This window comes from Ptychodera flava, chromosome 6 (assembly GCF_041260155.1).
Source record: "Ptychodera flava strain L36383 chromosome 6, AS_Pfla_20210202, whole genome shotgun sequence".
Classification (NCBI taxonomy): Eukaryota; Metazoa; Hemichordata; class Enteropneusta; family Ptychoderidae; genus Ptychodera; species Ptychodera flava.
In genome coordinates, this window is record NC_091933.1 from 3,914,622 (window position 1) to 3,932,857 (window position 18,236).

The following is an 18,236-nucleotide window of genomic DNA, read 5'->3' on the forward strand; positions in this document are numbered from 1 at the left end:
TGTTTTATTATGTCTACGGTAGTGTTCCCACCGTGTTCACTAGATTGAAATGTAGATATATGTTCTCCTCAACATGTTTTGTATCGTAAGTTTTTGTTATAAGGTTGTATATTTCTCTGTTGTTTGCTCTGAGTCGTCTGTTGTAAACTTTGTGTGGCATCACTGGTGACGAGCTATTTTGACGCTTCCTTATTATCATAAAATGTCATCATTAGTGTCTAACTACTTTTCTACTTCCTTGTTTGATCGAAGTTTGATCGGTACCTCTGACATTGTTCTAAGTGTATTTTATTCTGTGCTTCGGAAAGGAAACCTAGTTTCAGGAAAGTATGCAATAACATTACAACAGTCATATTGAAGTTTATTATTTACTCGGGGCATTGATAAACAAATGATCACATACAAGTTCAAATTTATTACATTAGTATAGTTGAGTTTTATTACATTTATGGTAAATTTGTTTATTACATTTGTGGTTGCGGGTTGTTACATTAATGGTTGACTGTTTTATTACCTTTATGGTGGATTTTATTACAATTGTGGTTAATATTACATTTATGGAAATTATTACATTTATGGAGGTTACACGTTTCACATTCATTTCTTCGGGTATACTGTACAGCTTTTATATATGTATATAAGTATGTATTTAGGTGTGTGAAACAGTGTCACCATGATAATTATATAAAATACTAAACATAAGTAAAATGCGAATATATGGGTTATTTGGAAAGCGATCTGAGTATTTTTACTGATGATAAAATGAACCCTTGCCTGTACTGTGGTCGTGCGAGCAAAACCTATAACCGAGTAATATCGAAATCAACGTGGGCGTAAGAAGCACGTTCCTGCCATGCGGCATGTCTGTGTTGGCTCTGCAATCTCCCCAAATAAAACGCATTTAGCACAATAATGATCACGGAAGCATAAGTGAATGATTGTGCCTTTGGGTATAAGATTTCTAGATGCGTGTCAGAATTTCGTATTTTATCAAAGGTCTTGAAACTTTATGAAAGTCAGCAAAGGACGCTTTGGAAAGCAACGAAAAATTAACCATCTCTTTAGTACGATATACTTTCTCGTGGTTATGAGGAACTATCTCTTCCATACGAACCAGGGCTATAGACTTGACATTTCATTATGCCTTGGAGATAACCTCCTTAATTGGGATTTATTAATTTTCGATATGACTCGCGATTTTAATTTTAGTACATGCCGATTAAGACTTCTTACATGTAATAGCTGTTTAAACTCTGATCATGAACATTTTTAGTACGTCACCAGAGTATCGTCGAGTACAAACTATAAAAATACAAACAGCGATATGTTGCTGCCTCATCGTCCTTTTCGTGAAACGCAACTGCCGGCTTCTGTGCTGCACCTGTGCCCGGCTTCCCCCACCATAGTAAGTACATATATAGCCACCGAGGGGCTATGTTTAGGGTGCAACATGCCGTGTATGGATCGCCTCGGTAAGCTTATGCATCCGAAATGTGAAATTAAAGTAATAAACACGATTGGGACTAACTTGGGATAATTAGATGGTGAAGTAATTTCTGTATAATCTGCAAATGTAAACTCATCTGCTTTTCTTTTTACGTTACACATTTGTTTTTACGAGTAATTTGTAATATTTGCAACATTCAGCCATAGGGCATCCAGGGTTCGAAATTAGCGGTAGTCCCGCGTCCACAGACTGCCAACTTTCCCTTGGGCTACAAAAACCCATGAAATGGTAGCCCACACGGACTACCAAAGCCTGGGACATGAAATTACTTAGTTCGACATGATGTTGATGGCTGTGAGATGACCGACGCTGATACAGTCAACCCAGCTGGACACAGAAAGGCTAGACTATGACTTTGTCATGCAAATTGAAAGGCGCCAGTGCAGTCGACTTTGCTGCGACAAAATTTCAATGAAATTTCATTTAATCTGAACTGATGTACTTGGATGACAGGCTCGGGACATGATGGCCAATGAAAATTCATTTTTGTAGCGTCCCTAGTACTAAACCCAACACTCGACTTAGCCGACCTCATGTGATCCGTGTCAACATGAGTATTATGAATTATTTCCGACGAAAAAAGATTTTCATTCAAACATGGGCTACCAGACCTTGTCACTTGGCTACCAACTTCAGAAAATGGTAGCCCAATGGGACTAACAGGAGAAAAAGTTAATTTCGAGCCCTGGGGCATCGAACACTTTTGAGAAATTTGAATATGAAGATCGAATTATCCCAAATTAGTTCCAATCGTGTTAATATTACATTTCTACTGACATACAAAGACACCACAAAAGAGAAAATGTCCCAGTCAGCGGATGCTGAAAACCCGGAAAACCACAATTAAATGCCTACTTTAACACTGTAAAGCCTGCCGCACAAGAGAGAAATTAGCTGAGCAAAATTTCATCTGAGGGCTGTTTGCTCAGCTAGTTTACTCTCCTGAGCGGTAGGCTTAACTATGGCTTAACTTGGCCTAGAATCCTATTCCGTCCGCTTGCCTCCGTACCTCCGATGTGGGTCGGAGGTACCGAGGCAAGCGGAAGGAATAGGATTCTAGGCTAGGCTTAACTGTGAACAGTTCGATTTCGACACACAGCATACAGAGAAATATGCAACTCATAGAAGTCGCATGCCATTGCTTGTATGCGTGTTTATCTTAACCACTTGCTTTCGTCCTTGGAAAGTTATACAATGTATTTATTCATGAATAAAACCACCTGGCGGCTCCTCTGAAGATTGTAATAAATATGTATGGCACCCTCTTTTTGTCCCCAACATGCTTTTTGTCTTCGGCTATATGTTTTAGTAGCTCCACAATTTTTCTTTCAGGTAGAAGTCACTGAAAGAGTGGATATGTTTCCCATAAGGTTCTGGATTGAAAATGCTAAATTTGACAATGTTCCCTTCTTTAGCAAGAGTTAACACACTTATCAGTAAAAATCATGAATGGGCTTCCACAAGGCGAAATTCAAGAATTGTGACCTGCTGGATTTACATATGTAATGTGCCGAAGTATTTTACACATCAAATATTTACAGGGAAGCTGGTGGCAAGAACCTTCCTGCTAGGATTTACAATATTCCCCTCCTGTCCACTAGTTTCCCCAATAAGCACTCCCTGCCTTCCCTCCGTCCACTATCAAAGCACTAAACAGCTATTGACAAACTGTGCAAACAAGCAATCCCTACTTCACTCCACCTCCCCCCTAAATGAAGTTTCAACACTGAGCAAAAGAATAAATTTCTTTACCTACCCATGCACTGATAACACTGATAATAGCAAAAGAAATTGCTCACTATCAACCAAGACATCTCCTATGAATTGTTTATGCAAGCATCTTTTTGATTACAGTGAGCAGGTTTGAAATGGGTAGGTTGGATTACCAGAATACAATTTATTCAAAGTAATGGTTGCTTGTTTTATAAGTTCTGTCCATATTGTTTCTGATTCGCCAAAGTTCAACACTGCATAGCGTTTTAAAAGTTGTTGGGTGTGTGTGTGTGTGTATGTGTGTGGAAGACAACAACAGCAAATAGCAAGTACAACAGACAACAGTATTCTTTATTTGTATGTATTTATTTCCTCACGATTAGCTTGGGTTGTCCCAATTTATGGTTAAAAATGTCCATTTAAAGGATGTTCATTTCAATCTAACTTGCTCTGTGGCGAATTCTGCTCATATCAATAGCAGATTTACAACACAGACATAAACTAACCATCAGAAGAGTATAGGATGAAGTTCTTACACAACATTGAAGTGAAGACTTAGCAGATCACATAGCAATACTGTTTCAGTGAGACGGTGAAATGTCTGTGAATATGGTACACATACTCTGGATTCAAAGGTGTGATATTAACCCTGTCACTATCAAACTATAGCGTAACCTTCCAGAATCCAATGGCTGGGTGGACACCTTAACTGAGAAAATAGAATTGCCTAGAAGCAAATGAACAGAGAAGGTATTTGAGTTTTGATGTTACTAGTTTGAAAATCCTTCACACTTGTATCGCAACATGTAGAGTATATACTGGTAAATGAGAACCAACAATGCACAGCTACGATGCCACTCTATATTCTTTGATTGAAACTTTTCCTAAGTTGACTAGATTCCCATAAAATTCTATTCATTCGGACTGAAAATGTAGATAGAGTAAAAATGTCATCAACAGCCAAAATAAGAGCAAGGATATTACAGATTGCCAAAGTCTTTAAATTTGGATATGAGACGTAGCTTTATTGACATTAAACAGCACATGTTTAGATCATAAAAAGTGCATGTCAAGATTATAAAAGACACAAAGCAGCTACATTTCTTCCCATATTTTGTAATCTCTTCTAGATGGCCATTCTATAGCATTTTCACACCTTATTGCCATTTCCTTCAATGGGATCTTCCTTTGCAACATTAAGGTGAGGGAATTCAAGTTGGTGGCACTCTAGTAGTACAATGATTACCATTCCAAAATTTCTGGATGTGAAATGCCCTTGCCAATGAATGATATAACAACACAATAGAATTCTATGGGAACCATAATAACTTCTTCAGTGAAGAAAATTATTGCAGAAAACAAAATTACTAAGAAAAATAAAAATTTGATCAATGTGTGTGGAAAATCAAAAAAAAAGTTGGTTTTAACCGACGGCAGCAGCAATAACTTCACTTGCACTATGATCTTCACTTCGTACAGTAATTTGCATTGTGACACTGCCCTCCATCATCGCCAACCTGGCACGTACTAACGACTCATGACCACCGCGATAAACACCAGCTAAATACAGGGTATGTGAACTTCGACCTTCAGCGACCTTGTCTGACCTCTCGCAAGGCTGCATACCAAGGAAAGTAACAATATTTTTGACGGCCTCTGTCGGTGACAAGGAAAGATAAATCTTATTGTAAATTTATGAGAATAACACAGTAGAAACATTACTGCATTTTAAAAGTCAGGAGGTAAAAAATTGAGTAGATTTTCAAGGAGTCAATTCTATATCAATGACTTTCACACAAGATTTGTTTCATCCATTATCTTTAGTCGACTCCATAGAGTGTCACCCTTGAGGTAAGATGGATGTTGTTGTGGCAGATTTGTCACACAGCCAGGAGTCTGATCCTTCCATCACACAAGATACACACAATATGACTTTTATAAATATCAAATGCTACACTGACCAGACTGATAGTGAGTTTCTCTGTTCCTAATGTGAATATAATAGAAATACAATTTCTTACAGCATAGTCTACAACACTTGAACTTCATACCTTCTAAACTTTTAGCTGAGAGAGCGTATGTTTCTTCAATTTGGTTTTCTTCACCGACCTCTTCCCATGATGCACCAAAATTTGGTTTCATGACTCGCTGTATGTGGTCAGCAACCGTGACCTCTATGTCTTCCAACTGAATTCAAACAAAAAAAGTAGACAAAGGTTATGAAGATAGCTCAAGCTGAAAAACTGGAAGGCAAGAATAGCACTGTTGAATATCGAATGAAATCTTGATAATTTTACAACAACAGTTGAAACAAACTGTAGAGGGCTCAGAAACGTCTTAAGTTTTATGAAGCTTTTGATGAAGAAGAAAGTTAAAAAGACTCATTGGTAGAAAACAATTGACATCAACATCTTTGCTATGCAACCACTGTGTATACAATAATTGACTTCTCTTTTCTATCAGATACTCACAACATATTCATCTTCATAACCTTCATCATCAGGTTCCCCTGTGTTTGGATCACAATCTTTTACAATAAACTTCATTGTGTTACTGAATGATGCTGTCACTGCAAAAGACACAAACAAATATGCTTGTTGTCAAAAAAGTCCTACATCATCCAACATATGAACTACAACATTTATTTCAACACAAGGTGCATTTAATTTGTTAGGATGACTTTTGTTCTATATATTGAATATAAAAGTAGTAGTAGCAAATCAAGTAGTCTTTCAGGACCACTAACTTTTTTACTCCGACTAGTGACGTTACCATTCCACTGATCTGATTGACCAATGAATACTAGCACTTGTATTACAATAAAACTTTAATGTGTGGAAGACTAGTGTGCTAGGGCAAACTAGACTGTGAACTTTCAAACTAGACCACAGGGCTAGTAAACTAGACTGCAGGACAAGCAAACTAGCCTGTAGGACTAGTGCACTAGACTGCAGGACTAATAAACAAGACTACAGGACAAGCAAACTAACATGCAGGACTAGTAAACTAGATTACAGGACAAGCAAAATAAACTGCAGCACTAACAAAATAAAATGCAGGACAAGCAAACTAGACTGCTGGCAAATGCATTTACCCTGGGACTGATCAGGAAACCACTAAATAAGAAGATACAGTGCATATATCACTTTGGTGTAACAAATTTAATGAAATCTTGAATCCTTTGCAAAAAATCTTGTCTAAAGAACTGAGGGCAATACAATGTACTACTAGGAAAAAAGGGCATCAAGTTGAGTTCCTGGAGACTGTCAAGAAAACTAGAATTTTGACAACAAGACAAACCTGAAATTGGATCTTCTGGTAGTTTAACACATGTATAGGTAGTCCCTGGTGTGTTGTATTTTAAAACTGGTGCTGGTACGTAGCAAAGTACTTCAAAATCATCTGATGTATCCATGTGTATTGTAACATTTTCCAGCTGTTGGTCATTTAATGTGTTTGTACAATCAAACTGAAAACAGAAGAAGAAAATATTGTCTAGTATACCAGATAAAGGTTTAAGTAATGAAGTTTCAAATTCATATGCAAAAATGCTCACATTGTTACTGGTTGATTTATGGTAAGTATTGATTTCTTTGGCTCAAAGAATGATCTTGGAAAAAAAAGAGGTCTTAAGTGCACTTTCTTATAGTAAATATCCATTTCAAAGCACAGTGTAGAACATCACTGATAGTTTCACCACAGAACTCCATTTCTGTACATATGGTCCAGTCATAGTAGTGAAAACAACAGTTTGATATGATGAACTTTGGCTGTACATCAAGTACGTGCTCTTCCACACAGCATCCTGTCTACAGAGGGCGCCATGATATAAATCTGTTCAAGGAATAAGTTGGGTTAAGGTGAAGTACTACGAATTACGTCAAAATTAGGTTGTGGTGTCATTTTCTTGAAACTTTGCACAAATATTCTTGGAAGTTGTGCAAGTGCAAAAATGAAATAAAAAATGGGGGTCACCACGCTCGTTTCCATGGAAACGGACGTTAAAATGGCGTCGTCAGAAATAAATTAAAATGATATAATTCACTTAAACTAAAGAAAGCAATTATAAAACGCTTAGCAAATGAGTTCATTTTAATAAATACCAAGACTTAAGATCCATATCTATCGAATGTATAGTTTTCATGATGTTTGTAAAGAAATTTTAACATAAGTATCGATTACAAAATGACGATATCGAAATTATATCACTACATAATTTTCGAACTTTCTTCCTGTCGCTTTGAATGGTGTCATTTTGACCAATTTTGGTGAATAAAATCCTGACATAATACCATTTAGTTTACACTTTTAATAAAAGGGTGTCACCACGCTACTTTTTACAATATCTCCAGGTGAATGGGTAATATGCGCCATGTAAATGGGAGAGAAATGTTAATTTTTCGCTCATATTGAATAAAACCAGCTTCCTAGGGGGTCAAAATATGACAAGGTTATAGGTCACATGTATTTCTAAGAGACTGGGTCAAAAAATTAGTTAAAAGCGCAATTTCAACAATGACAGGTGATGTTAAATACATGCTACAAAATAACCCATTTGCGGCAGGCTGGACTTAAATCTGCTTAGAAACGTTCTAAAGCGCGTGCGCGTCCGAATTCGTCGCCCTTTACCTTAACATTACAAGTTCGGGGCAGTCTAAACTCTCCATCTAAAGTCATAAAGCAGAGCACCTTCCCACAATCTACCCTTTCAATCCATTTCAACCTTTGTACAGTTTGCAGCATCCAACTGGAAACAACTGGATTTGTCTACAGAGTGGTAAAGGCAAAGAGGTCCTGAATAGCCATGTTTCAACACTGGCTCCTTGTAACTTTAACCCTTTCATAACCATGGTTTTGCCCAACCCCATTGTTATGAATGGTGATGTTAGACCTGTTTACAGGGAATTGGGGGTGAACAGGTTAACTCATAAACTCACAGTGCTTTGATTGGTCAATGGGAGCCCAAGTCCCATTCTTTTAAACACTGAACAATGACGACATACCTGAAATACTATATGTTCAGCAAAAGTGTGTTTGATACAGTTTATCATGTACTCCGTTTCAGATTCTGTCAACTCGGCTGGTGTGACAGATGATTTGAATAGTGGACCAAGGGCTGCAAACTCTGGTATGGCTCCAAGTTGTTCTGAAATACCAAATGATAACACCATTCAAATGTAAAATCCATTGACACACATGAAATTTCATATCAAAATATCAAAAATTGCTGACATATTTACTGATGCTATTTCCTGTCTACCACACACAAAACATCACTATAATGGTTAACACAGTTGTGGTGTAGCAACTTCTGGAGCAAAAACAGTGTCACATAACTTTACTACACAACTTGGCTTATGACACCTTTTAGTGAACAAAGCCACATGCTTGTAAACGTGATCAGTATCTACATGGAACACAAAATGAAGAATACACATCAAGTCTTTGGAGCAAGACAATGATGACGTCCAGTTTGCTTGGCTTAACCTCCTCATTATAAGGGTGTTTGGCTTGTGAGTGGAATTTGGTCAATGAACAGAGAAACCTTGCAATAGGTACTATTGCTCAATTAGCACATTAAAATATCGGCTTTTGCAATAAAAATATTTTTGGCACAAGATTTCTCAAAGTATGGTTATTTTTAAAATACCGTTGTCTTACCTGCAAAGATATCTTGCCTGGACGCAGCCATCTTATCAGGGCCTTTGCCTATGCCTACATCTCCTGTAAAAACAAACAAACAATAATGCCATATATCACTATGACATCAAAACTCTAGTGTTTCAACTTTCTTGCACTGAAGACAGGCAGTGTGGTCTTCAGCAAAGCATCATCAATGAACAGGACTTGGAAATTCAGGTGTACTGCACTGTACTGTTCAAGTGAATTTCAATGACAAAGGTAGTTGCAGAAACAACAGAAATTTCAATCTGTGGCTCTAAGTTCTAATTCACAAACAGGAATTAACTTAAGCTTCTAGGCTCAATTAGATGTAGAGCTACATATTCATTCTTTAATTGTATCAGAGGTCTATTTTGAAACCTGCATTCCACTTGGAGTGTCAAGGAGTCCAGAGTGAATAAACCTTACCTATAACTTGTTTTTGATCTGTAATTGGTTGAGTTTCAAGTGGTACACTCTTCATATCAAATGGTACCTCCGAAGGCTCTGTAGTGTAGTGATGCAGCGCTCTCTCCAATCCAACAATGGATACATTCAGAGCTGGAACAGCATGAACAAATACTGTGATAATCTAAAACATTTCTAGGTTGAAGTATATTTCTGTCCTGAATGTGATTAATCCTTTCATCAGCTTTCTCCTCAATGAATTTCTGCTCTGCCATGAGTATGGTTGTAACAAAATATCATGAACGGATCTCACCAATTATCGCATCTCCTTATGAAACCCTCCCACTTGACCACTGTAAATGATAGGATTGTACCCATATTTTGTGGTGGGGGTGTAAGTGGCAGGGTGATTAAAATATAACATCTTATGAATCAAAATACAGGTACACTGCAAGTTGGTTGTACAACTCCCACTAGAATCTCTAGTGAACAAACTCTAAATCTCCAGTCTGTCAGACAACTTATCCAGATTATCCAGGGAGATACTTACAGTTGAGGATGTAGACAGAATTCAATGCCTTCTGGTGTTCTTTCAGGACATGCAGGTACAGAGTGGCTCTGTCTCTCACTTCATCATCGCCGTCAAGTAGACATCTGTGAGATGATAAAACTACAGATTAGCTTTGATGTGAAAATTGATAATCCATTTCTCTGATTCACATGGTGATATTGACAAGGAAGAATGTACAACATAAGTTCTGTTTGCACTCCACCACTTACTAAGTATTGTACCACAAAGCTAACTATTGCAGACAAACCTGTTTGCCAGTATAAAGATGGCTTTACTGTATCAATAATCAATTACAAGACTTGGCATGGAATGTTATTTACGGTGGCCCAAAACTACCTGTTCTCCGCATTCAAAGTCTGCGTCGCATTCAATTGTTTTTCTCTCACATATGTCTCCGCATTCAAAGTCTGCGTCGCATTCAATTGTTTTTCTCTCACATATGTCTCCGCATTCAAAGTCTGCGTCGCATTCAATTGTTTTTCTCTCACATAAGCTTATGTCTCTGCATTCAAAGTCTGCGTCGCAATCAAATGTTTTTCTCTCACTTATGTCTCCGCATTCAAAGTCTGCGTCGCAATCAAATGTTTTTCTCTCACATATGTCTCCGCATTCAAAGTCTGCGTCGCAATCAAATGTTTTTCTCTCACTTATGTCTCCGCATTCAAAGTCTGCGTCGCAATCAAATGTTTTTCTCTCACATATGTCTCCGCATTCAAAGTCTGCGTCGCAATCAAATGTTTTTCTCTCACATAAGCTTATGTCTCCGCATTCAAAGTCTGCGTCGCAATCAAATGTTTTTCTCTCACATATGTCTCCGCATTCAAAGTCTGCGTCGCAATCAAATGTTTTTCTCTCACATATGTCTCCGCATTCAAAGTCTGCGTCGCAATCAAATGTTTTTCTCTCACATGTCTCCGCATTCAAAGTCTGCGTCGCAATCAAATGTTTTTCTCTCACATATGTCTCCGCATTCAAAGTCTGCGTCGCAATCAAATGTTTTTCTCTCACATATGTCTCCGCATTCAAAGTCTGCGTCGCAATCAAATGTTTTTCTCTCACATGTCTCCGCATTCCAAGTCTGCGTCGCATTCAATTGTTTTTCTCTTACATATGTCTCCGAGGTATGCCTCAGTGTACGTTATTCCGCGAAGCATAATTTCTATCGAACAGCGCTCTCAGACGGTCGCTATTGACAACGACGAACATTGTATCAAGTTATTTTCAATAGATTATCGATCGAAAATTTGTTTGGACGCCGCTTGTGCCGGGCGCTCGTGTGTTGAGGTCACGTCATAAACATTTCCACAATAACCCATATATTGACTTATACACTTAAATATCAACATTGAAGGTATCCGTTGGTTTCCTGTACTGAAATTAAATCGACGACAATTTTTTTAGTTTTGGTGATACTTTTACGTACGTTTCGGCACATTTTGGCGCACCTCGGCGTAGTTTGGCGCCATTGTGAACGGGGGACTACACGCGAGTGAGCGAGACAACAATGTGTCAATTTCGGACAAAAGGATATCGATCGATAACGTTCACTGCACGATTACAGTGGAGACTCTACGCCCGTTCGCCTCTGTTCTGTGTTATTCTTGCAGTTTACTGGGATTTTCATCGTTAATATTCGCCAAAATTTGGTATAAATTACAACAACCTCACTGGTATTTGGTCTGTATAATTTAAGAGACGCTAACCGATTAAAATGGGTCAATATTAGACCCTGATTCTGCATATGCAAACGCTGTAAGATCGCCATTTTATTGAGGGCAAGAGCAAAAATTCAGCGATCGGAAAAATAAAATGCAACTAAAACAAGTTTCGTCGAGAAATTCAAAAAAACTAAAACGACAGCAATTTTGTATATATATCAAGGAAACACCGTGCCACTTTTCACTATAATTGGTTCAGAATTGAGAAATTTGAACGAGCGATAGTTGTACGGTCTGTTCAGTACATTAAACGCAATTGTTTTCTATGGGAAATCGAGCAGAGTAGACACATCGTAAAATGAAAAATACATCTGAAAAAAACCGTTGGTTTAACTTTTTCATTTCGCTGTTATTTTTTATAATATTTGGTATGACACATATCATGAAGGGTAACTAAAACTCTACGGTTTTATTTTTTTTAGTTTCCCTCTTTTTTTATGACATGACGAGTTGAAGATCGTTTTGCTGTTGACTGTGTTTTTACTTGATTTTGCATATGTCTCTATCGCTTACGTATTTTTGGAATTCCCTTGTGAAATTCTTCCCAAAATATTATAATTGTAAGGCAGCATATACGGGAAATAGGACCTGTTGCTCTTTCATTAATATTTAGATGTGCAGCAAGGAAATACGGCGAAATTTTCAACTTGACGCGGGAGGTGAAATTGACTCTCCGAACGCGCACTCCACGTATGTGTGGCAAAAATTCGGGACGCATACGTGGAGTGCGCGTTCGGAGAGTCAATTTCACCTCCCGCGTCATGTTGAAAATTTCGCCGTATTTCCTTGCTGCACATCTAAATATTAAACATAGGGCCAAAGTCCCTGAAGCTACTATAGACATGGATACAAAATTAAGTATTTCCTGACTGTATGAAATTATCTCACTAAGGTCATCCTACGGACAAGTAAACTAAATATTAAAGCTGTCTGACCAGCGGTTTTGAAAGAACAAGCAACTCAACAGTTGACAGAGCTCTGTTGAGTTATGTAGAGAATAACCTTTTGTGACACATGTATTGATGAAGAAGGTGGATATCTTTGATTAACATTGTGAGTTCTGTTTAATAAGTTGAGACTGTACATACTCAGAGAAAGCACACTGAAGAGACAAAGGTTTGAAACTTAAGAAGTTCAAGGTCATCAAAAGCATTATAAGGAATCATGTTACACTTTCATTGTACTGTTTACACAGATTGCATAATTGCTATAAATAGCACATGAGGACTCTTTATACAGCCCAGCTTTACCATAAAAACCCTATCACTTTGACCACTCTTTTAATTGACCACTCTATTTTTTTCCTCAAAAAGTAATTTTATTTTATCCTTACCAAGTCAACCATAAATGGAAATTAGAACTTTCTCTATCTCTATCTCTATCTCTATTGACTATTTTGAGCAATTTCTTTTAGATAACATAAAGCACAATAAATGACGGTTCAGAATATGTCAAAGTTGGGATTCAGGAAAGTTGCCTTTACATGTTTTAATCCTCCAAGATGGTAAGCATTTCACTATGAACTGTCAAAAAAAGTTGAACTTTCTGATAATTCTACACTAAAATTATTCTGGCTTTGATGATTTCCTAATTAATTCAATTATTTAAAATCATATTAATTATTTTTTTTCTGGGTGAATTGATAGGGTTTATACAGTACAAGAATTACATACAATGTAAGTCAAATTTTGACCAAAAATGACAAAAAAATTCCTTAAAAATACACATTTGCATATTTCATCACAATTTGAACAAGTCTAAGTTGGGTTACCCCTAGGGACCTGTATACCAAATAACAAAGCTGTCTGACCAGCGGTTATGAAGAAGAAGATTTTTTACCAAAAACACCTTTTTTGGCATTAATTTGCCTATTTTCAACAATATCAAAAAATTAAAAAAAATAGTTTCTCAAAATCGTATTTTTCATCTACACAACAAATATCAAATCAGTAAGTACTGCGGTTCTCAAGATATTTGAGTGGACGGACGCCTCACAAACGGACATACATACATACATACATACATACATACATACATACATACAGACTGACGACGGACGCCGGACGGATACCCATCCCAATAGCTTCTATAGACTATAGTCTATAGTAGCTAATGAAAGAGCAACAGGTCCTATTTCCCGTATATGCTGCCCTTACAATTATAATATTTTGGGAAGAATTTCACAAGTTAGGGAATTCCAAAAATACGTAAGCGATAAGAGACATATGCAAAATCAAGTAAAAACACAGTCAACAGCAAAACGATCTTCAACTCGTCATTTCATAAAAAAAGAGGGAAACTAAAAAAAATAAAACCACAGAGTTTTAGTTACCCTTCATGATATGTGTCATACCAAATATTATAAAAAATAACAGCGAAATGAAAAAGTTAAACCAACGGTTTTTTTTCAGATGTATTTTTCATTTTACGATGTGTCTACTCTGCTCGATTTCCCATAGAAAACAATTGCGTTTAATGTACTGAACAGACCGTACAACTATCGCTCGTTCAAATTTCTCAATTCTGAACCAATTATAGTGAAAAGTGGCACGGTGTTTCCTTGATATATATACAAAATTGCTGTCGTTTTAGTTTTTTGAATTTCTCGACGAAACTTGTTTTAGTTGCATTTTATTTTTCCGATCGCTGAACTTTTGCTCTTGCCCTCAATAAAATGGCGATCTTACAGCGTTTGCATATGCAGAATCAGGGTCTAATATTGACCCATTTTAATCGGTTAGCGTCTCTTAAATTATACAGACCAAATACCAGTGAGGTTGTTGTAATTTATACCAAATTTTGGCGAATATTAACTATGAAAATCCCAGTAAACTGCAAGAATAACACAGAACAGAGGCGAACGGGCGTAGAGTCTCCACTGTAATCGTGCAGTGAACGTTATCGATCGATATCCTTTTGTCCGAAATTGATACATTGTTGTCTCGCTCACTCGCGTGTAGTCCGCACGATGGCGCCAAACTACACCGAGGTGCGCCAAAATGTGCCGAAACGTACGTAAAAGTATCACCAAAACTAAAAAAATTGTCGTCGATTTAATTTCAGTACAGGAAACCAACGGATACCTTCAATGTTGATATTTAAGTGTATAAGTCAATATATGGGTTATTGTAGATGTTTATGACGTGACCTCAACACACGAGCGCCCGGCGCGGCACAAGCGGCGTCCAAGCAAATTTTCGATCGATAATCTATTGAAAATAACTTGATACAATGTTCGTCGTTGTCAATAGCGACCGTCTGAGAGCGCTGTTCGATAGAAATTATGCTTCGCGGAATAACGTACACTGAGGCATACCTCGGAGACATATGTGAGAGAAAAACAATTGAATGCGACGCAGACTTGGAATGCGGAGACATATGTGAGAGAAAAACATTTGATTGCGACGCAGACTTTGAATGCGGAGACATATGTGAGAGAAAAACATTTGATTGCGACGCAGACTTTGAATGCGGAGACATATGTGAGAGAAAAACATTTGATTGCGACGCAGACTTTGAATGCGGAGACATAAGCTTATGTGAGAGAAAAACATTTGATTGCGACGCAGACTTTGAATGCGGAGACATATGTGAGAGAAAAACAATTGAATGCGACGCAGACTTTGAATGCGGAGACATATGTGAGAGAAAAACATTTGATTGCGACGCAGACTTTGAATGCGGAGACATAAGCTTATGTGAGAGAAAAACATTTGATTGCGACGCAGACTTTGAATGCGGAGACATATGTGAGAGAAAAACAATTGAATGCGACGCAGACTTTGAATGCGGAGACATATGTGAGAGAAAAACAATTGAATGCGACGCAGACTTTGAATGCGGAGAACAGGTAGTTTTGGGCCACCGTAGTTATTCCAAGTAAAACAGCAAATATTGCAAAGATATTAAGGCACAGTGCTTTACATTTTTATCTACTACATTTGTACAAATATTATTAGTACCTTTCAAGGAGCACTAGGACACTGGGCAGCAGGTCTTCACAGTTGGCTCCAAACTTGGCAAGTGAACTCACAGCGGCTGAAAGAAGGCACAAAAGTTAGCTGTCTCTGTGTGAGCTACACTGCACATACATACAGCTATATGAAAATATACACAACCATACAATAATAGCAGTCACTTGGCCAGTCTATCACTTTAGTTGTACAGTGGCAATATTCTCTGTACTCGTTTACAGGGAATATGTAAATGCGGGGACTGCATAATCTGTGCATCAAGATTTCAAAATCACATTATTATATCTGTGAACATCGCCAAGTTTGACAGGCTCCAAAAACAGAGCATTTTGATACAAGTAAAGTCTGAACACAATTTTGCATACCGGCTCTGACTGATGCATTTTCCAGGATTACCCTGTTGTAGATAAATCTGATGTATTTGGATGGTTGTTGTGTACGTGGGCCTTCACGTCCTAGTAGATGTAAGATGCGCACTGCCAGTGATGTGTGCTCACAGTCCTCAATGAACTCACAGAGATGGGCCAAACCAGCCTCCTTGGCCTCATTGTTCTCTTCAACAATGGATATCACAGTGTCAACGATGGCTTTCTTGTAGTCAAAACCACCCTGAAACAGTCAGAAGGAATAATGCTAATAACCAGGGTAGACAGACAAAGCAAAGATGGAAAACAATAATGCTTGATTTTGTCTTCAAGTTCAAATACTTCATTTTGCAAATGAGACAGATAGAATCATTCCTCACTATAAGTGAGTGATTCACAATAATAGAAGTTTCATCACCAAGACATGCTTGGGAGTAATATAACCCTGTGTTGTGTTGATTATACATCTTGCAGAGTAGACACAACACACATGATGGAAATAGTCATTTCTTTGGCTAAATTATTATTCACTATCAAATACATTGATGGCAAAGCAGATAAGACCTGCAGGTAGCCTCACCTCATCTCGGAGCATGGATGACAGGAAATTCATCATGACATTGTGTTTTCTTGGATACTTCATACACAGTGACTTGATGGCTTGTACAACCACCACTTTGAACTCATCTGAGATCTCAGACATGAAGCTGGAGATTTGTTTCATCAAACGGTCCACACTACTTTCACTGCCAGTCTGAGGGATAGTATAACAGAGATGAGATCAGTTCTGTCAGTGTTGTATGTAGTATAAGACCTTTCTGACACCAATATGTTTGGGAATAGAATGCATTATTATACATCTACCATCGAGGATAATAGAATTTTGTGTGGGCTAAAAAAGCTATACACGGAATGCACATTCCATAGCATTTAGTTTCCAGGCATCCCCAACCAGACCCAACAATGCAGTGCATTCTCTGGCTGCATCTGCTCGTTAACTGTCAAATGATTTCAAGGGACCCACTGGACGATATATATTGTTTCGCACTCTGTACATTATGGTGTAATCCAGAAGCACGTACAAGATAGCATTCCATACTTGCACTATAAATCAGAAGAAATATTGTTGAACCTGCATTAAAACAGTCGATACCAGGCTCATTTGATGCCCAAGTCACAAATGTAAGACGTATAAGAATAAAGTTATTACAAAAATACCACAAAGGATGCACTTGTAATTACCTCATAATATGGTTATTCAGTGAAAAAGAAAATGTGAAACTGAAGATTAAATCAGAGATTATTGCAGTACTGTAGAGATTAAACAGCATGATATTGGTCAGACAGTGTCACACCTTCCCTAAGGCCTTTTCAACTACACATATATAAACCAGTGTGATAAAAGTATCTGCCAGCAACAGCAGAGTAGTGTATTGAAGAAACTGCTTGATCTACTTACCTTGAGCAGAGTGGTGATGGCCAGTGTAGCAATACTTCTATTGACATCAGTGATCAAGTTCTCCAAATCAAGGTTGCAGGCAGTGACAGCAGCTGGATGGGACATGGCAACCTGTAGATGAGAGGTGGAGATGCATTCAATGGGATTCAAAAATCAGACTGGCTTTATGGGGCTTCATAATCTCATTTTGCATTCATGATTTAAGATAAAAAGGTGTGCTGATCTGGCAATGAGCAACTAAGGGTAAACACTGTAGAAAACTGGAAGAAGAGCTGGACAATGTGTATATCCCAGTGGATATTGTGATTTGAGGTGAATAATGACCAAGTATGTGGAACAGCACATTCATCCACGCAATCAGGGTATGACTGGTGGGTAGAGGTGTATCACGATAAATGACTAAAAAGAGTGTGTGTAAATTAATGAAAGACAGACCTTATTGAGGGTTTTGGTGGCAGCAAATCTCAGTGTTGGTTTTGGTGAACTCAGGAACAGTTGTAAAACAGATACAGCAGGGGCCAATTCTCTGGCTGTTGTATTCTGCATGTTAACAATGGCATGGGCTGCTTCATATATCACCATCTACAACAGAATGATATTGTTGTCTGTGAAACAAACTTGATTTACATGTGGAAATCATAAAATGTCTATGTTACTAATGGGGAAAGGAACAACCAGTCCTGGTTTACAAGTAATTATTATTTCACAGATACATACATACTGGGTAAAGACTAAGTGTACTTGAATGGGATTGCTTGCTAGCATGCAGATACATGACAGTTCTCACTCACAGTCAAAGTCAATGCACTCTAAGTTGAAGAGGATTGGATTCATTTCAAGAATTGAGAGAGATGATAATA

The 18,236-nt window shown here is 37.8% G+C and overlaps 1 protein-coding gene across 1 annotated transcript in view; it reads right to left on the reverse strand.

Moving 5' to 3' along the window:
- Positions 1-3,567: 3,567 nt before the first annotated feature.
- LOC139134618 (coatomer subunit gamma-2-like) overlaps positions 3,568-18,236 on the reverse strand; it is a 30,721-nt gene continuing 16,052 nt past the window's right edge. The window contains exons 10-22 of the mRNA XM_070701546.1: positions 17,812-17,958; positions 17,377-17,487; positions 16,498-16,671; positions 15,918-16,161; positions 15,541-15,616; positions 9,840-9,943; positions 9,311-9,442; positions 8,882-8,944; positions 8,224-8,366; positions 6,521-6,689; positions 5,692-5,789; positions 5,272-5,407; positions 3,568-4,876 (exon numbers count right to left, since the gene is read on the reverse strand). Coding sequence (XP_070557647.1) covers positions 4,644-4,876; positions 5,272-5,407; positions 5,692-5,789; positions 6,521-6,689; positions 8,224-8,366; positions 8,882-8,944; positions 9,311-9,442; positions 9,840-9,943; positions 15,541-15,616; positions 15,918-16,161; positions 16,498-16,671; positions 17,377-17,487; positions 17,812-17,958 — 1,830 coding nt within the window. The 3' untranslated portion in view covers positions 3,568-4,643. The remainder of the gene's footprint in view (positions 4,877-5,271; positions 5,408-5,691; positions 5,790-6,520; positions 6,690-8,223; positions 8,367-8,881; positions 8,945-9,310; positions 9,443-9,839; positions 9,944-15,540; positions 15,617-15,917; positions 16,162-16,497; positions 16,672-17,376; positions 17,488-17,811; positions 17,959-18,236) is intronic.